The 21,042-nt window shown below is 50.8% G+C and overlaps 1 protein-coding gene across 8 annotated transcripts in view; it reads right to left on the reverse strand.

Moving 5' to 3' along the window:
* The window catches only part of LOC118215229 (neogenin), a 163,077-nt gene that overhangs the window by 59,158 nt on the left and 82,877 nt on the right, over positions 1–21,042 (reverse strand). For all 8 annotated transcript variants that reach the window (XM_035395785.1, XM_035395784.1, XM_035395786.1 and 5 more), the window contains exons 3-5: positions 14,527–14,802; positions 13,332–13,482; positions 980–1,116 (exon numbers count right to left, since the gene is read on the reverse strand). In XM_035395785.1, coding sequence (XP_035251676.1) covers positions 980–1,116; positions 13,332–13,482; positions 14,527–14,802 — 564 coding nt within the window. The remainder of the gene's footprint in view (positions 1–979; positions 1,117–13,331; positions 13,483–14,526; positions 14,803–21,042) is intronic.

Consider the following 21,042-nt stretch of genomic DNA (forward strand, 5'->3'; position numbering starts at 1 on the left):
ACAGCTCCCTTTAACCTCGGGAGTCGCACCATGCGACGCCCTGTTTGGAAACCTGCTGCCTCCAGATGAAGGGCATTTCCATTTCTGTCTCACCACGCGCTCCTCAATGATCTCATCTGCGTGCAAGGGGCCTTTTGTTTTGAAAGCAACCGCACTCAGGTTCTTACAGGGAAATTCAATATTCTCTCAAGATGACTCGGCAGCAACACAAGCCAGCCGCACGCGGGGCGAGAGTGTGCGGTGAGAGCGTTTCTGCACGAGCTGGGAAATAAAGACGTTCCTGAAAGCAGTCGCTGCCATGAAGGCGAATCCACTGGGCCGCGCACGGTTTGGTTTGAGATCAGTTCTTCTCAGTAATAAATCTGGGGGCCCTGGCAGAATTCATTTGTATAAAATGGCAGGAGCGATCAAAATGCCAAGAGCCAAACACGTGGTATCTCTGTTAGTTTGTTGCTGTTTGATTCTGCTGCTGATCGATGATTCGCTGGGAGGTTCGCTGCTGAAAACCAAGGAGTACTCTCCTTTCAGCTTCGCAACCATGGAACCCTGATTAAAAAGCACCCCAGACTTCTTACAAACCGCCACAGACAAAAATACTAAATATGTCAGAAGAAACTACTTTTTAAGTGATTACCTACCAACAAACTTTTTAAATAAAGGATATTAAATGTATATTAAAACCAAACTCCTAGGGAATTATCTTCATTTCCACTAGATTCATGCAAGAAAAGGATTGCCATAGGGAAATATGCAAAGGTGAATATTAAATAACAAATAATACATTACTTAAAACATTTTGTGACATAGTTTTTACAAAGCATTTGCAAGATTTGCCTGTGTTACAAACTAAATCTGCCCAATTAGAAAAGATGACATCTACTAACCCATAAGCCATAACGCACGAGCTCATCACAGGGTCTGGGGGAGTGCTCAGCAGGGGCATGGATGCGGTACAGGGACAGAGGCACAGCGTTCATACCTTGGACCGTCAGCTCGGCCTGGGCCTCCACCGTCTCGTTCCCGCTGTCTGCCAGGCAGCTGTAGATCCCGGCGTCGTCATTGGTCAGATTGAGAATCCGCAGACTGCCTCCGCCCACCACCTCAAACCGGCCCTCACTGTGAGAGAGAGAGAGAAAGAGAGAGAGAGAGAGAGAGAGAGGGAGAGAGGGAGGGGGAGAGAGAGAGAGAGAGAGAGAGAGACAGAGTGAGAGAGAGAGAGGGAGAGAGAGAGGGAGGGAGAAGCGAGAGGGAAAGAGAGGAGCGACAGAGAGAGAGAGACAGAGAGAGAATCTTGTTTAAAAGCGACACAGATCAGAGAGCTTTCTTAGCATTACAATGGCCTGTGATGCAGGGCTCGTCTGCAGGATGTGCAGCCTCTGAGAGGATACTGAGGGAAGCAGAACTGCAGGGCACATCTTCATGTGGCTTACACTGTGCCGGATTGGATGGTGACTTTGTATTAAGATGAAGCAGAGGGGGAAAAGCGTGTGTAACCACAGGAGTGCGGCCCACAATCCCGCTGGAGCTTCTCATTCCTGAGCTGAAGGAGAAGTCTGTGCACATCTCGTAAGATCAGCCTTTCCCCAAAATAGAGACTCATGTGTGTTTCATTTTAGCTGCCATTCTGAAGATAAAAACAGGGAGAGATGAGAAGGAGGGAAAATGGAGGAAAAAGCCATGTCTGCTCCATAAGTGCACGTTAAAGCTAATGGCGAATCGGACTCCAGACAGATGAGGGGCTGCAGCAGATACTGGGATTGGTCAGGCCTGGACAGAAGGAAAAGTAGACACACGAAGGGTTAAATCAAGAGCGTTATTCACACCTCCACTCTCACCCGGGAATGTTCTGGAACTTCACCATTTATGGGCCACACGTGAACGAGATTTCTGGAGAAGTAGCATTTTTCCAGCTCAAGGTCTAATAACATTTATGGAAACATTCTGTTCCGACGTTAGCGTGAACAAAGCTGTAACGTTATTAGATCAAGCATGCAAAACCTATTTTTCCAAGGCAAGCATTCAATCATTTTATTTTTGTTCTGGCAAACACTGCAGAACTGCCAACTGGCAACACCAGTCAAAACATCCGTCCGGCTACTGCAGAAAATACGAAGATAAACAAAGTAGGTGCATAAATAAATAGCGGCCTACCTTACTAAGCAGCTACACAGAACGCGCTGACACGCACATCCATGTTATATCGTTTTGAGTGTTCAGTGACTTTACATGGGGCACATGAATACAAAAAAAAGTATAGCTGCAGTAACAAAAAAGCTACACAAGTATCTACAGCATGGTTGGTTTCCAAATTTCAAACTAAATATCCCATGGAAGTACTGCACGAGCTCTCCCCTTCAGGCGCAACTCGATTACAGAATCCCATTTCATTCATTACAGCGCCACTCTGGCAGCCTGATTGAGCATGTAATGGCAAATCAGTGGTAAGGCAGGTAGAGTCGTCCCACTGGACCCGGGTGATGGGCTGAATGAGGAGGACTTCTTAACGCCATCTCCATTTGGACACAGCGAAGCCATGGGAGGCTGTCCGGGGAGAGAAATTGCTCGAGAGTTTCTATCACTGGAAGCTAATTTGAGCGGAGAACCAGCTTGCACGCACGCACCATCACACGCTAACAAAGGCTCCCAAGTGACAGCAGTAGGAGAGTGTGGATTAAGGACACTAAAGAGGCCCGCTATGCCCGAACACAAAGAGCTCTTATTAATTAGCCACTAATTCACACTGTCACTGAAAATCCACCTCCATTAGCAGGAAGCGCAGTACAAAAGACAAACGACAGTGGGACCAGAAGCTGAGAACAGAGTGTACCGTGAATACCCCTTAGGCTGCCTCGTGCACCCCTATGATGCCATCAAGCTCATCTTTCCTTTATGACGCCCATACCGACCGTGGGGTCCGAATAATCAGCCTTGTCATGGAGGAGACCCACATATCTCAATCAACATGACCACTGGCCAGATGCTGAGTAGAATTTCAGTGCTAGGTTGCTGGTGATGCTCCGTGGTGCGGTCAAAGAAAGCTGCTCTCTAAAATTTGAACATTTTTTTTCAAAAAAAGAGTAGACCTCTCCCTTCAGAGGTCATGCTGTCAGAAGAAAAGCATAGAGGGACACTTACTGGCAAAAAGAAAATTAATTATTAATAGCAAAGTCTGAATTGTGAGCTGATTTCAGAATTCTACAGAATATTCTCTTTCTACTGGTGTGACCTTGTGAATAAAAAGAGCGGAGGTTCCAGTGAAGGTCAGCAGTACCTCAGATGAGCCGGTACTGTTTCAGCAGCAGACTGTACCAGCCCACTGTGTTCACCGAGTCAGGCACAATAAAGCCTTTTCCAGAGTGAAATTATCTACCTGGTCTTACTCACCTACACAGCCTCACTGACACATCATTAACAGCGTAAGCAAACACACATTCTGCTCCTGCTGTGCATCCACAGCAGGGCTACCGGTGGCAGGAGGGGCGTAGGAACAGCCCCAGAGAGGTGAGCGGCGCTGGAGCGGCGGGGGAAAGCACTGCAGCTGAAGACCGGCGGCCGCGCTGGGGCGTATTACACTGCTGCAGATACAGCTTAGGCGGGTCAGCGCTAACAGAGCGAAGCACAGGCACTCTTAGCAACAGGTGCCGATGTTCCCCAGCGAGCGACACACAGTCAGGCCTGTGCAACACGCAGTCAGGCCTGTGCGACACGCAGTCAGGCCTGTGCGACACGCAGTCAAACCTGTGCGAAAGACGCGTCAGGAGCGTGGGGAAGGGATCCTCTCTCTTTTGTTGGAGAGCCCCCAGCGGGCTGAGAGGAACTTCTTCCCTGCCTGGGAATCAGCACATTCTCAGACTCATTTACACCTGTGGGTATACAGCAGGAAACACAGATCCATACCATACCATACCATATTTTATTTGTTTTGCCAGGATGTGAGAGGGTAAGCTGATCTTCTGATTAGTCTATAACAATAAGGCTTTCAGCCACGGGCAGTGTGCTGTTCACACATTGTGCTTTTGAATGCACCGAGCAGGCATTCTGAAGGCGGGAACAGGGCATGGCCAGGGGAGCCCAGGGAGAGGGCGAAGAGGCCCTGCCCGAGGTTTGGAAAAGCGCGGACTTCCACACTTTCCAGCTCACCGTGCGGGAACAAGGATCACCACCACACCCACATAGGGAGTGCGGCCTCCACATTCCCACTGGATGTATTTATATATTTATATACCTTTTTCTCTTTTTTTGATCAAGTGAGAAGCAGCTGGGACACTGTGAACCTGAAATGTGGTATTAGCCTGGCTGTGAGTAGGCCAGGTAAGGGATTAGGGCTCAGCGCTGCTTCGATCAGCATCTAACCCGCTGGGAAAGATTAAATCTCACAGGTGGCTTAAGGAATCAACCCAGCTTGGCTTTGCCTGTAATTTAGCCATCTAAGCCCCGCATTAACAAACAACCTCAAAAGCATTTATTTGTCCTTAAGAGTCGTTTTTATCATTGTCTTTCGGAGAATGTGTGTATAATAGTCGCAGTTTCTGCAGAAAGTACAGGTATGCAGAATGCTCCTGTACACTTAAAATGACACCACAGAAATAAGTATTAAGGATTGTAAGTATGGCTTGCTCCTGTAACTTCTCCTCTCAATGTTTGTTTACTCAGTGAAAAATGGTGTGTCTGAGCTACAGTGTATACTACCTATACTGTGTACAGCTCCTTCTATTCAAACTGCCGGGCTGCCAGACTGAGATGGGCTTCGTCTGCAGAGGAAGGGGGGCAGAGAGAGGCCTGTAATGCACCTCTTAATGCACGCTAACCTGGGTCTCAAAGTGGCTCGCCTGCCTGTTTCTCCAGCTCCTTGTGTCCCCCACTCCACTTCACTTCATTACTTGGAGCTCGACAGCAATGCATTATCATAACCGGCCGAGTGCAGCTTACTCATTTCCATAGAAACCCACCCATGAATCTCCATTTGTCCGCTGCCCGGTGCCGTTAATGCCTTCCCAGATAGCACCCCGGGAGAGTACCGGCCCACCCTGCTGCAGGTGCTGAGGAAACGGATAAAGGATGCGGACCCCAGAGGCAGCTACCCCCCTCGCTCCTCTCAGCTCTGCAGCGTCTCGCTTAGCAGGCTCGGCACGGCTCACCGGTCCGCCAGCACCTCGATGATATCACCCCGCCCAGGGGAGGAACCTTTTCCAGACACACCCCCCCCCCCCCCCCCCCCCCCCTCCGAACCACTACCGCCAGGACTCCAGCCAGCACACATCAGCTCAGTGAATTCTCTGTAAAGACAAGCACAATAAACAGGAGCCTTTTCCAGCAGTGAGCCATTTCAAAGAGCTCTTCTCCGTGATGCGGAAATTAAACTGGCTGGACACTCGGCCAGGGTGCAGGATTCAAACCCTAGGGTTTTTGTGCATAGTGAAATCTTTGGTATGCGCCAAAGCGAAATTTGCGAGCCCCAAAGTGGCAAAAAGGGAAAACAAATGATTAAAACTACAGTTTGAATATTACAATGCAGCCCTCTGATAATGAGAGAAAAGCAAAGAGAAAGCGATAAACACGACAGCAAGACAGCACAGTCTTGGGCTCTGTGGGCAGGACCAGGGGCACCGTATGGAGGTGGAAAGTCAGGATGATTCCAAGGGCCCTGACTGGCAGGGGCCCTCCAAAATCCCTGGCAGCACCCCTGGGCAGGACCACGACATGCAGGGACACTTAGTTTGTTAGCGTTGCAACCACTAACCAGAACTGTGAAGGTACGTGCTGGGAGAAAGCAAAGACAAATGAGATTCTGCTGTGTTCTTCAATCAGTGATGCCTTCTGAATGAACCATGGAACATGGGGAGCACCGAAGAGCCTTTCAACGCCAGGAGAAACCCTGAACCCTCTCGGGTGAAACTGCAGTGCCCTGCCCGCCAATATCAAAGAGCCACTCGCCTTCACCCAACAGCCTGCTTGGTTTTCCCATCTTCCCCCTGCCTCTACAGGTTCAACTGGTGAAAAATCACACACATAAATGCAAGTTTAATTCTGCTCACAGCTGTCAGCTGGGTAGAACATGAGAAAACTCATGAATTTTTAGGGAGACTTGAAAATCAGAACCACACACTGGAAATCCCAGCAATACAGCATTAATTTATCAACCGTAACATTGACAATTTATCCCAAAGAAAAATGTAATTCTCCGGAAAAGACACGCCCTTCATTCTAATGGTCATTTCCTTGCTTGTCAGCAATCAATGTGATACACCTCAAATGGCAATCTGATAAACCTGAAAGGACGAAATGCACAGCCACCGCATGATTAATTGCACATAACTAAGCATATCATGGACTGAAAAACAGGCTTAATCTGCACCACCACCACGTACCTGCGAGATAAACCTGTCGAGATAAACTCAAGAGCTGAATATGGGGGAGTTGTGAATGAAATGACATAAAATGACATTTACATCGCCATATTCATATTTAGACTTCCGAACTGAAAGAGCACAGGAGTTATCTGAGTATTAAATGCTGTTTGTGCGTGGCATGAAGAGCCTCGCCGTCGGCCTTGAAATACATCTATATAAAATTCAATTACAAGCGCATGCCAGAGGAGCAGAATGGAGCAGGAGAGCCAGTATTCTCTCTAAATGAACCCTATCTGTGTTCATCACTGGTAACTACAAGAAAAAAAGCAATGAGATACCCTGACTGCTGTGAGCTGATGGGGAACTCGAGCTGACAGAACAGAGTCCAGGATAACTGGGGATGCCTCCAGCATCCTGGGGAGGGGCTGGCGGTGCCAGGCCAGACATCTTTCATCTGCGTCCAAAATAAAACCCTCACTCGAGCAGTCATCTGCACGCCACAGTGTCACCTTCTGCAAGAGCGCCGATTCACAAATATTATCATAGTCATCAGAAAAACATCAGGCGAGACGGACACTGCAGGCCGACGCGACAGGATCACACACACCCATGCTGACATTTCTGGGCAAAAACAAATTTAGAAAGGAAAAACACTTGAAGGCTAGCCTCACGCAGATTGTTCAGTTTGTGTTTCAGCTAGCTGTAAAGCACACAGGATGCAACGAAATGCAGTTAAAAGCCAACGCTTGCCTATGGCACTGCAGCAGCAGAAGTATTTGGGGGCCCAAAATTGGATGTGCAGGCCTGCTCAGTGCACTCTGGCAGCGGCTAAGTGACCTGCCGCTCCAGGGTGGAACACAGATCGAAGAGCAGCCATTGGCTGAGAGTCAGAGGAATGGACAGCCAGTGAAGGCAAACAGCCCCGTTCTCCTCCTGCGCTACAGGTGTGAAGATAATTTAGGATTTTGCATAATTGGCGTATCTGTTCAGGTCTAGTACCTCCTGAACTTGTGGTGGTGGGGAAACTACGGAGTCATGCTGTGTCACTAGGATGCAAGTATAATTACTGCTTCCAGCTGCGTCCATCAGTGGCTGCGCTGGCCCAGGTCACACGGTCGATGCTGCGTCTACACGCCACGCACGCCGTACAGTAACCGATGATGAGGTCTGCCGTCGCTAATAGGAGAATGAGCTTAAATATTCATGAGACAGCGACCTGACTATGGGATGGCATTGTGTGTTCTAGCCACACACACTGGCACCGATCCACACGTTCTGAGCCTCACTTTACACTCAGTCAACACTCATTATGAAAATCAGACATGACAAGATCTCCTCATCGCCACGCTGATTCAGAACAGGCTCCTCCAGGAGCCTCCGTGTAAGTGCTATGCCAACAAAGTGGGTGTGAGAGTGTGTGTGTGTGTGTGTGCGTGTGTGTGCGGTGAGAGTGTGTGTGTGTGTGTGTGTGTGCGTGAGAGAGAGAGAGAAAGAGACGGTTGTAAAACAACCCTGTGAAGGAAACTAACTGCTTAACATAAATGTTCAGAAGCGGAAGAGAGAAAGTGTGCGCAGGGGAGGAATAGCGCTTCACAGGAATGGCAGAGAAATGTGAGAGTGATCGTGGAGACCGGGGAGGAGCGGCTGTTCCAGAGACCCCTGCCCCCCCCGCCCCTGCTTGAGAGTGATCGTGGAGACCGGGGAGGAGCGGCTGTTCCAGAGACCGCCCCCCCTCCCGCAGCGAGCCGCATCGCTCCCCAGGCGCCACAGTCTGAACCTCGTTTACCACACACCTCAGGACCTGCATAAAGCCCAGGTCTGAACAGCCAAACTATCTTCCACTTCTCACATCATTGGTTATTACAGAGCCCGGTATGCACACACACACACTCACACATGGATACGCACATATACACACGCACGCACACACACGCACATGCACACACACACAGACACACAAGCACACACACACACAGAAACACACACACACAAGCACGCACACACAGACACACACAAGCACACACACACACACACACACATACAGACTTGCAGAAGGAAGGATCCCACGTTACTCTTTAACAAACTCTAGCCTGCGCCTCCCCTCCCTTCCTGCTGAGTGTGACCCTGCACAGCTCTCCGGTTTCACACAGAACTTTTAATAAAAACACAGTAAATTTTACATGCCACACCAGGAGCTGGCTGAGGCAGGGACCGCCTGTTAATCTTCTTAATACCGGTACCGGCCAAAGACGGGGGTGAAAAATCACAGGCCATTAACATTGATAAGGGGGCTTTTCTGATGGTTTCAAAATCATTTCTGAAAATTGCCAGCCCCCACCACCCGAGCCAGTTTCCTGAAATTGCCCATTTTCAGGCAGTTTTAAAACTGCACTGATTAACAATAAAGGATGGAAGTGGAGAGTCCTGGCCTCAAAATGGGTTTAAAAGAGAGGCCCGCAATCTAAGCACGAATCGAGCCTTGGGCACCAGAATGGGAGTGTGCCTGGGCAGGAAAAGGGGGGGCGTGGCAACATGTACACGCATCGCAGAGCGTGCGCCTAAAACTGTGTGCAGGGACGCATACGGTCCGTCCATCTACTGACACCGACAAACTGACAGGGGGATGTGTCTATATTTTGAGTTCTCATACATGACTGTAGTGGTTTTAAACACTGTTGTGAGAAGCTGGTGTGTGGGGGAAACGCTGGTGTTCTCAGAGCAGTCAGCAGGGCCCTGCGATTACCATACAAATGTGAAAGTCAAGGACAGGCACGCGGGGAGAGGGATTTACATGAGAGAGTGAACGTGTGGCGAGCTGCGTGTGCGGTGTCTCTCCGGGCCGGCGGCGGCGGCAGGGCTCCACAGAGGCGGGCGCTTTGAGGTTCGGCGGCGGGGATGAACTCGGGAGCCGCGCCGCGCACCGCGCGCCGCTAATGAAGCTGTCAGGGACGGGAGCCCGCAGTGGGGCCGCTGCAGAGCCCCCGGAGGCAGGGCTGTGAAATTACCACCGCCGCCGTCACAGCCCGCCAAGGGACCAGGGCTCCACTGCCCCCCGACAAACCCCCACCCCAACCTCCCCCCACCAGCCCCCACCGCAACCCCCCCCCACCCCCCACCCCCCACCAGCCCCCACCCCAACCCCAAACCCCCCCCCAATCACCCAGGAAGGGATGAATAATCTCTCCACGCTCGCTCTGCAAACACATTACCCTGCGCTCATACCGCTGGTGCGCAAGCAAATATTACACGCGCAACGAGATTTAACCGAGGAATGAAGACGAGACAAGAGGAGAGGACAGCGCTCCGGAGCCTGAAGGTTGATTCGTATGCAGTGTCACTCTGCCGGGGCCCATACATTATTCATCCCTTTTATTGACTGCCGTGGAATTCTATTACGGGGTCTCTAATTTTCACCCAGACCGCAGCGGCAGCTACCCCCGTCGCCGCCGCCACCTCAGAGAGAGGCGCGTGGAATTCCAAAACGCATCGCAAATTCGACAATGCAGCTACAATGGCTACAATCCTCGTCTGATGTATGATCTTGAAAAACGCACAGAGCTTCTATAGACCACTTTGCCAGAGCACATGTGCATAACTGATTACACTTATGATTTTTTAAAAACGAGAAGCAATTTTGTCCTGCACTTACACATATGCGCTTTCTGTTCCATTGGAAAGAACACAGACGAGTATGGTGAGTCAGTGCTGGTATTACTACTGCTGAGGTACCGTTTCACATGGACATGAACACATCCGCACCAGCAGGGGGTGCTCTAACAGACGGACACAGACCACGTCAAGCTGAGCGGACTTTTCAAATCAAGATCTTTGAATGCCGGCTGTAGTGAAGGTCAGAACGTCCTTGGGCGTTCATCACCACTCAAGGTGGTGAAGGCCAGCTTTGAAAGGAGAGGTCAGCTTCAGACACATCCCACACAACCAGAGGTTTGAATGGCTATACTACACAATGCCTTACAGAGCAGGCTACTGCCAAGTCATGCACTGTGCAGGCAGACTTTCATTAACATTTCAGAGAGAAGAGACTGCTGAGCTCTTCTGTCTTCAGAAGGCTTCAGGAGTGTCTCTAGGGGTCGGGGGTCGCAGGTCGGTGATAACCAAGAGCCTGCCATTTTAAAAAAAACAACCATATTTCTTGTAGCCAAATTTTCCAGATAAATTTCCAGAGGGTGGCAACAATGATAGTCTGAAATATTCAGACATATTTGTCTGAAAACCAACTGACTGTGGATGGAAAACTGCTTTCTGCTGAAACCACTTAAATGCATTGGCACGATAAGCCGAGGGACGGCAGCGGGGGGGTGGAGGAGGGGTAGCACTAGTGTTTCGTTCTCCCGGCTCATTTCTTTCTGGCACCTTCTCTCAAGATCCGGATTCCTCGTTCATCAGAGGCTCTCATTTCTCCGCTGTCATCATGTTGGAGAGATTGTTGAAGAAAAGACAGGCGGTGTATGTGCGCGTGGAGGTTTGAGCACCCTCCAGATTTCACCACAAAGAGCTCGGCTTGGACCAGCAGCCCTCAGGAGCTCTGCCTCTACGCAGATGGACGCCTCACCGTCTCCACATGGGCCTGAGCCATATATCCACGATAAAGACCCAGACGTAGCAGCAGATACATTTTTTTATGGTTAATTATGCAGCCACGAGACCGATAAAATCAACATCTGCTCTTGTGCAGCCTCAGCAGAAATATCAATCTTCCAGCTTTACACACAGCCAGCGACCTTCAAACCACTGCCTGCCTTCTTAGTTGACCTTTCGGAGAGCACACACATACACGCACGCACGCACGCACGCACGCACGCACGAACACACGCACGCACGAACACACACACGCATGAACACACGCACGCACGCATGCACGAACAGCCCAGGTTGAAAAAAGCAAAGCTCCTGTGTATATACCCGGAAAGGCGCACGTGTGCGTGCACCACCATATCTTCACAGAGGGCTTCACACGTCTATACCACACAGGTCACTGCCGCAATCAGCCCGTGCTTTTACAGGGATCACAGCACAGGGTGTCAGCTCTCTCCCTCCCTCTCTCTCTCCCTCTCTCTATCCCCCCACTCTCTCCCTGTCTCTCTATCCCTTTCTCCATCTCTCCCTTCCTCTCTTCCCTTCTCTCCCTCCCTCTCTCTCTCTCCCTCTCTCTATCCCCCCACTCTCTCCCTGTCTCTCCATGGCTCTCTTGCTCCCTCTCCCTATTCCCCCTCTCTCCCTGTCTCTCTATCCCTTTCTCCCTCTCTCCCTTCCTCTCTTCCCTCTCTCTCTATCTCCACCCCCCCCCCCCCCCATCTCACTGCAGTCTTACCCAAGGATATCCGGCTCAAGCCATTTACAGTGCACCTAGGGCTGTGCTTTTACTTGCAATTACGTTTTAACAGGTGCATCTAATTGGACCACAACATAAATGTGAAGCCTTATGGAGGAAATTCACTATTCGAAAACTAGCCGTAGGCAGAGAGTTCCTTCAGCCACAACAAGCATCAGCACGGCCATTACAATCCAGATAATGGGATGCTTTGTGAGCGCACAACGTAACTAAGGGTCTCTGTAAGTTCCTCACTCATAAAACTACCTTCAGTAAAATGCAGGGAATTCGAGATAAAGGCCGATTTTTCTGCCTGTGCTAGAATGTGCGAGCAGGGAGGTGAAGGAGAAGGCAGGAGATGGACTTCCACGCAGGGCTTTGGCACACCACTATAACACCGCTACACGTACGGCGCGTCTCTCCAAAGAGGCCCGGCTTTCAACTGCCGTCTGCTAATTGGAGTCCCCAGACATATCCCGCCAATCTGTCCCTCTCCCCCATCCCAATTACACGGCGCCGGCACACTCGCTCCCCCTCCGTGCCGTCTCACAGAGAGCCCACGCCGGGCTCCCTGCTCCTCGCGCTCTGAAGGAGAGCACGAGATTCTCCCTCCTAACACAGTCCGTGTCAGCGCATGCATGATCTCCGCTTAAAATCGCCTCAGTGAAGAGAGACACCCCTTCAGTTTGGCACATCCTGAGTAATTAACAGAGCCACCGCACAAAGATCCGTTCGGCGGGGATATTAATATTCTGGGCGATGAGAAGCATATGTTACCATTACTGCAACAAACTAGTCAATACAATGAAGAGGATTGATTTTCCTGCTCAATCACACCCCCCCCCCCCCGAGCCACATTCTCATGACTAAAATATTGAAGTCTGGTTCTGTGAGAGCAGGTGTTACCATAGATATTCTCTCCACCAGACAGATATTCTGTTCTGTGCTCTTTCAGTCCTCCATACTTCCTTATCTGGGAGACTGAGATGCAGAACATGGCTGCTGGGCTCTATACCTCAGCCCATGACCCCTTCTGAACAGCTCACAGTGCGCAAATCTCCCGTTACAGGAGTTTGGGAGCTAAGCAGGGTTCCAGCGTTAAGCAGAGGAACCTCAGCACCCCGTGAGCAGGTAGAGCGGAGCACCGGCAGCGTTACGGCCGTCCCAGCCGTTCAGCCTTCAGGCAGGGCGATGGCGGGAGGGCGGCGTGCGCACACAGCTCTGGCGTGCGCGGGCCCTTCATTACGCTGCCATTACAAAGGTTGCGCTAACCTGCGCTAACCTGTGATCACTTCAGCCCAGCTGCGCAGGCCCACAGTTCCCTGTGAAGCCTTCTTATGTGCAATAATAATAACACTAACAACAGCAAGAAAAACTATCACCATCATCATAGTCATTAGAGCTTATACTTAGAAAGCACTTTTCATCAACCCGGAGAGGCTCGGCTGCGTGCAAGAGGTGCTCCAGGGCGTCGTTTAGAGATCGGTGTTAGAGGAGGTCAGCGGTGCGGTGCTGTTTACTAAAATCAGGTGATGACTGATTCCCAATGGAACTGGGACGGGCGCAGGGGGACACCCCGACTCTGATGACCAACCCTGATTTGGGAGGAGAGGGGGAGGGGTGTCTACGGGCAGCAGTCGCTCTCTCACCTCTCTTCGATCGGCTTATCTCCCAGCATCCACCTGACCTCCGGGGCGGGGAACCCCGTGACCACGCAGGGCAGCAGCACGTCGTCCCCGACCGCCTTCGTCACCGGGCCCGGCTGCTGCAGGAACTCCAGCTTCCTCTCCACCTCCGTTTCTGCAGGGCGAAAAAACAACAGGATCCTGTTTCACAGCTCACAGCTCCACTGTGCAGAACCGAGTCTGGCTTTCTATAAATGAAACATCCAAGGCCCCATTATGGGAGCTGACGCTGCCAAATTCTCACCACAGCACCCCCGCTGGATTAGAGAGGTCATTACACCGAGAAGCTGAAAGGGAGCCATTCTCACCCTCATATCTCACATCCTGTACTACTGCTGCCAAAAAGTGTCAGTTTTTCCTCTGCTCCTCATCAAATTTCTTTAACAACGGGCAGAAAATCCTGGTGCTGGCAGCAACGCTGGCACAGAGAGGAAATGAACAAACACATTCTGCCCTCTCAATGTCTCTACAGGAGATAGATACGGAGAGGCTGAAGTTAAACTCGTCATTTATGACCTCACTCCCAAACTGAGAGCTTAACGGCTTCTGTAAATAAAAGAGTTCCTGACACAACAGAATTCTGCGGACTACTCCAGGAGTGATTCACGGACCTGTCCGAGATAACTTACACACTCGACGCCCCCAGTGCGCTACTTCGCTCAGCGTGGGAGCTCCTGCCAGCCGGGACACAGCTAAATCTTTCAAGCCCGCATTCACGGAAAGGACGGACTGTGAAACTAGTCTTCAGCTTCTTAAAATGTCTGCAGACCAGCCCAGCTTAATGTGATGAACACCGTAAGTAAGAGGCCAGTGTCAGAGGTATTCCAAATGAACCCCATCAACTGAATTTAGATTCATATTAGTTTAGCACTGGTGTATAAGAAAATAACGTTAAGGGGGCAGACATGAGTGCATCACCAAAAGAGGCACGCCACCACTTTTCTACGACAGATACAGTGAATAACAGACATGAGAATAGCAGTCAGAGCGAGTCAGGTTCTAAAGGAAGCTTATCGGTGCTCTCAGATTGTGAAGCTTGTGAAGCATCACCCTGCTTCCAGAAAGATCAGGAACGGCTCAGAAGCAGTACATTCCGACCGTGTTTAAACCGAGTCTGAGCGGTAGAGCCCCCCCCCCGACCCCCCCGTGTGGACCGTACCTTGCAGGACCTGCAGCTCGGCCTCCTCGCTGGTCTTGACGGGGCCCAGGCTCTCCAGCACGCAGCGGTAGGGGCCGGCGTCGGCCTCCGAGGCGTTGCTCACCAGCAGGCCGCCGCCGGGCAGCTGCACCAGCCGCCGGCCCAGGCCCAGGGGCTCCTTGTTGCGCTCCCAGCGGGCGAAAGGCGCCAGGTCTGGGTTCACATCGCACGCCATCACCACGCTGTCGCCCTGGCGCACCGACGACGCCTCCGGCTGGCTGGAGAACCGCGGCAGGCCTGGGGGAGAGAGGGGCGCAGAGAGGGGATGAGGCCCGGGCGCACTGGGAGGGTGGAGGGGGGGTCAGGGTTCACAAGGCCCATAATGCACAGACCTATTGGATTTAACTTAGCAGAATTTATTACACTTTATTAATCCCCAAGGGGGAATTCACATGCCTACAAGCAAAATTCATGTAGATACAATGAGAGGTAACTGGCTGACGTGCCTGAACTAATCAAAATCATTCGCTCGCCACAGAAGAAAGAAAAACAATGATTGCTTCACAGCGGGGAGCATATGATAACACTCTCCCATGTCATGAAGGTTTCACAAAGCGTCGCATCTCACGGCCACATGAGGGCGCTACCCAAAGACCTGCCGTCAGGTCACTGTCTGACACAGGAACAGACAGAGCAAGAGGCACAGTGCCTTTAACAGACACAGGAACAGACACAGTGCCTTTAACAGACAGGTACAGACACCAGTGAGCGCACTAATAGCACACGGTTCAGCCCTAGAAGCGAGCATATCTGTGCAGCACGCGCGCATCAACACTAATTAAAGCTAAATCCATAGGCTGCTTCGGCTTTCATCCCACAGTAATTACCGGCTCACCGCTGGTAACAGTTGCTTTGATGACACATTTTTGCAGTTCCTAGCCAGAAAAACTGGGTCTTTTGTTTCTGATAAGAAAAGAAAAAAAAAGTGAACACCGTCACACAGACACTTGAAAACTTAGTTTCAAGACATCTAAAAAAAAAAAAAAAAAGAATTTTTTTTTCAAGTGTCAATGTGATGGTGTTCAGTTTTTTTTCTCATACAGACTTAGGTCTTTCTCTCTCTCTCTCTCTCTCTCGCAGTTGGATCTGATAAACACCCCTCCAAGGGGTGAGCAATGGCGGCTGTGGGATAAGCCACACTCGAGACTTTCTCCGGGCAGAGGATCTAATGCGCCCCCCCCCACCCCCTCATCACCCCCCCCGACACACAGGGAGCAGAAACATGGGGGGAAGGGGGGGGGACTCTCAAAAGTAAACCTATAACTAATGACCGCACAGCCAAGAAAAACTACACCGGCCCCCAGAACTGCCCCACTCCTAGCTCATCTGTAAAAAGTAATAAAAGTGTTTCAGCTGCATAGCGTGTAGGTTACTGCAGAGTGTAGCGGAGCCAGTTCTGTGTGGGGGGGGGGGGTCATTGGTAATTTTGAAATGCACAAATGGAGCTCGGTCAAATTATTTCAATAGGAAGTTTGGTGCATTGCCTGCGATACGAGGGGCCTCCAGCTGAGAGAGTCCAATGGCGGGCAGTAAAACCTGCTGCAGTGCTGGGGCCAGTGAGGAAGGGACTTGGGGACGTAATTAAATGCAGTGCGAATGGCGGTGGGGGGGGGGGGGGGGGGGGTTGCAGGGGGCATTCGCTCAATTTTCATCACCTGGCTGACCGAGGCCTGGAGCTGCAGCTGTGTGTCTGCACAGCGCTGACAGAACTGAGCTGCAGCTGTGTGTCTGCACAGCGCTGAGAGAACTGAGCTGCAGCTGTGTGTCTGCACAGCGCGGAGAGAACTGAGCTGCAGCTGTGTGTCTGCACAGCACTGAGAGAACTGAGCTGCAGCTGTGTGTCTGCACAGTGCTGAGAGAACTGAGCTGCAGCTGTGTGTCTGCACAGCGCTGACAGAACTGAGCTGCAGCTGTGTGTCTGCACAGCGCTGAGAGAACTGAGCTGCAGCTGTGTGTCTGCACAGTGCTGAGAGAACTGAGCTGCAGCTGTGTGTCTGCACAGCGCTGACAGAACTGAGCTGCAGCTGTGTGTCTGCACAGCGCTGAGGGAACTGAGCTGCAGCTGTGTGTCTGCACAGCGCGGAGAGAACTGAGCTGCAGCTGTGTGTCTGCACAGCGCGGAGAGAACTGAGCTGCAGCTGTGTGTCTGCACAGCGCTGAGGGAACTGAGCTGCAGCTGTGTGTCTGCACAGCGCTGAGGGAACTGAGCTGCAGCTGTGTGTCTGCACAGTGCTGAGAGAACTGAGCTGCAGCTGTGTGTCTGCACAGCGCGGAGAGAACTGATAATATACCCAGCACCCCTGCACTACAACCCATCGCCCCTGTACTACACATTACCCAGCACCCATGCACTACAATACCCATCACTCTGGCACTACAATACCCAGCACCCCTGCACTACAATACCCAGCACCCCTGCACTACAACACCCATATCCTAAGCAGTGAGGGGGTCAGAGCACAAGGGAGGATACACAGTATGATCCCATCAGCAGCTGAAAGCATGCACAGCGACTGGCACCACCTCTGCCCTGACCCCCAGGGGCTCAAACCTGCTTCACAGCGCCAGTCACATCTCCAGGAAAACCACGACCCCTGGCCCCACTCCTCATACCCCGAACGGTGGAGATAACATCACCTGGGCTGCTGCTAACAGAGCCCGCATTATCCGCCTCCTCAGCCCTCTGTAATTAAAACGCTGAGCGGGGCCAGGCGGAGCGCACTGCAGCCTTTTCTAATCTCCGAATAAAATTCCACATCTCCGGCCCTTCAGAGAAATGCAAACATTTTCAAAAGGTTATTCCATCTATTCTTTCACCTAAGTGCAGGCTGAGTTTCTTTTGGAAAGGTGGAACATTGCTCAAAAAAAGGCGAGAAAAAACACACCACTTCTTCTGAAGTACCTCCTGAGAAGAAATAGGCTGTTCATTCGCTCCTGTTACGGAGTAATGAGCCCGAGTTCTGCACGAAGCACCACGTCTCCCTGGCGATTTACAGCAGGGGAGCAGCAACTCAGACAGGAGAGCGCGGCCCTCTCGCTGGGGCCAGGGCTTCACCCAGCGGCCAGCGACCCCTCCCACACTTCTGCACGGTCCCTTCCGGGGTCTCAGGCTCGAACGCATCGACAGAACAATCAGAGCTCATTAGACAAACACCTGACGGTCACCATCACCGTGGACAACTAGGAATTCGCTCCTGTCCACTGGAATCAGGAACCTCAGTTACAAGCAAGCTGCAGTAAAAAGCAATGCAGCCAAGCCAATGCAAGTTATAAGGGGCACGGGAGAGAGCGGAGAGGGGCTACTCAATATGAGCAATGAGAACTGCAAGCCAGAGCGGAGGACCCGAAGATGACCAGCCTCTGTGCTCTTGCACCAAGTAATTATGGGTATGGTTGTGGTTGTATATGCAGCTCGGTACATTGTGACACAACTCCAACCCATTTCTCCATTTTCTTAGTAGTCTCTAACAGACTCTGGTCCCAACATTTCTGTTAGTGTTCTAATATAATCTTTTGAAAAGGGGGCAGCTGGCAGAAACTGGGGGGGTTTTCTGGGGTGGACGGGTCTCTCCTCCCCTGCAGAGAGCCCACTCGGTTACTGCCGATCTCTCTATGTGGGTGTGCCAGAGAGGGCTTTAATGGGAAAGCAGAGAACAAGACAGGGAAACTCTTAAAACTTCTGGAATATTTATGGGCCCGATAGCCTTTCCATCACACTGTTCTGCTGTAGTTTTTAGTGCAGATTCCCAAGTGTCATAACTCTGCCAGCCAGGAGTTACAGGGGCTGTTAAGCATCGGTATGAGAACATAAATCTGCCTCGGCGAATGCCCCGGCCCAACACCGGCGGACTGGCCAACCACAGGGCGCCACACGGGCCCTCTGCACGTTAAAGCCAGGCTCTGCAGGGGGCGACACCAGCCTCTCAAAACCAGAGCCTGCCTCTCGTTTCCAGGCCCTTCCGAAACACATCACAGCCCAAGCCTGCCTCCACCCCAAATGAGGCCATATTCATACTTATTTCACCCAATCAGAAAAGGCCATTCTCCCTCCATTAGTGGGAAGATTTAGGTCATCTGCGGGAGCTAATAAAGTCATGACATGGCCCAGTTCACTTTAAAGCCAGCTTCACAATGACACCATGTCAGCTTTCCCGTGCTGTGCATATTTAATGACTGTTACATTCACTGCTAAATAGTTTATGAGAAAGACAACCTGGATGAGCTGTTTTTTTTCCCTTTTACTCACACCTACGGTTCTTGAGCAAATAACAGAAAATGGAAGCTGGATGAAATTCACTGAACATGGATATAAACCACAATTACTTTGGAGGCAACATTTCACATGCGTGAGCCATGTAAAAATGAGAATCCAAACAAATACCAACCACAAATACTGCTAACATGCAGTATACAAAGCACGAAGGCATGCCTGAGACCATCATCCCTAAATTAGCTGGAATATTGACTGAACATCTAAGCTCATCTGAAATGGCATATACAGAATACGGCACTGGGATATTTGGAAACAAAGGGAATTTTTGAATATTCCAGTGGAACATTACACACATTGCAAACACTGTTATTGGGGCAAAGTCACTGGGATGATAGTTTTTGCATGCTTCGCCATATTGGAAGTTAATAAAGGGGAGTCTTATCCGCCAGTTCTGTCTTGTCGGCAGGGAAAAGATGCCGACACCCATGCAACAACATGAGCACGACCTCTTAGACACGCGACATCGCACACAGGAGGCCGGGTCCTGCTCGCCTGACAGACGGCCGTAACAAGCCTACGCCTTGGAAGGAGGGTGGGCTTAATCACAAATTCCACCCGTGTCATCCTCACAAGCTGGATATTAATGCTCTCCGTAGGTGTGGAGAGGCTTGCAGCTGCTGCACTCATGATTAATAAACAGTTTGGGCGTGTCTCTCCACGATACGCCTGAGCAGGGGGTCGACCAAATGTGACGAAACCCAGAAACGGGGCGCAGATGCAGTGACCCGCCTGCTCTCCTCTGGCTTTAATGAGACGGACCAATAAACAGCCCCATTCTGGAGTAGCGGTGCATGCCAATGACCACCGAGCATGTAGAACATAGCAGTTAGTCTGCAGCAAGATATATGGCACATAATGGCGGTGCTATAAATTACACACACCATATTGATTCCTTCAGTCTTCTAGGAAATGCAAATAGAGGGGGGAGGACACCATTTTCCCATGTTCACATGGGCAGCTAATCAGCTAACGACCGTGTGAACGTCATGTAAGAAAAACATATTAGCCATTTAACAATCAATCCGTCATTACATTTACATCACCCTCATTTTTTTTGCTCAGGAGAACCACTCACCTACGGAACCCTTTTTATAATGTTCTATCCCTTTATATGGAGGAAACCCTACTGAATCAATTCAGGTTCCTGACTTGCTTACGCGCAAGATAGGAGGTCAACTTCAAACGTTCTGGTGGCAAGCCAAGTTCCTTATCGGCGATGCCACCCTGACGCGTTGCAACCATCACAAGCAGCATTTCAGGCAACTGATTAGATCTTCCTCTCCGGAGAAATTAAGTGATCAAGGGCTATTTATTTAGCTCTAGAGCTAAGCCTGTGAAACCGGCCCCGGGGGAGGGGGAAGTGCTTCCAAAACATCCAAATAAAAGTACAATAAAAACAGTGTGGTCAAAGCTCCAGGGCTGCTCCGCTTTGGTCCCGGAGAGCCGCGGGGCCTGCACACAGCTTTTCCAGGTCACACTCATAACATCTGACTCAACTAATTACCGTCTTTACGGTACTGTACCAACATAGCAACCCTTCCCCAGCTCTGGGTGCGCTAGTGGTTTAAAGTAAAATAGAACACAAGGCGGTGGGTGACACACTGTGCTTGCATACGAGGCTCTCCTTACCCTTTCATGGCTAAACCATCGCCCTCTGTTGGGAGGCAGGAGTAACTGCACTCAAAGGGGGAAGCGCACAGTTGAATGCAATAAAAGAGGAGGGTTGGCTATAGAGGTACAGAACCTAAACTATGGGTGCAACAGGAGCCTCTCACTGTGGATGGAAACCTATGACCTTCAGGGCCAGAGCCCAGCGCTCAGGCCACAAGACCACCCAGCCCCTCAGTGTAAAAATACACATAACATGGCACAGGTATAGTACTGCACACAGACATGACATGACATCAGGCAGCATGTAAGGTCTCTCACTGTTACACAGAGAGAGTACAGGAACACAAGGGTGCCAGAGGAACTCATGGGTGTTTCCCATCTAAACTCAAACCTGAGGCAGCCCCGTGTCCAGGAGTTAAATAAATACACAAGAGAAAAAAAAGGCTCCGGAACTTTACAAGGAATGAAAAATAAGCAAAGTCTCAAGTCGGAAAGCAATGCAGGATGGAGTGTTCCTCGTTCCTCATTCCTTTCTTCCTCGTTGCAGCAGATTCGGGTCGAGATGGAGGACACACTGAGCACCAAGGCCCCCT

Source organism: Anguilla anguilla, chromosome 16 (genome assembly GCF_013347855.1).
Source record: "Anguilla anguilla isolate fAngAng1 chromosome 16, fAngAng1.pri, whole genome shotgun sequence".
NCBI lineage: Eukaryota > Metazoa > Chordata > Actinopteri > Anguilliformes > Anguillidae > Anguilla > Anguilla anguilla.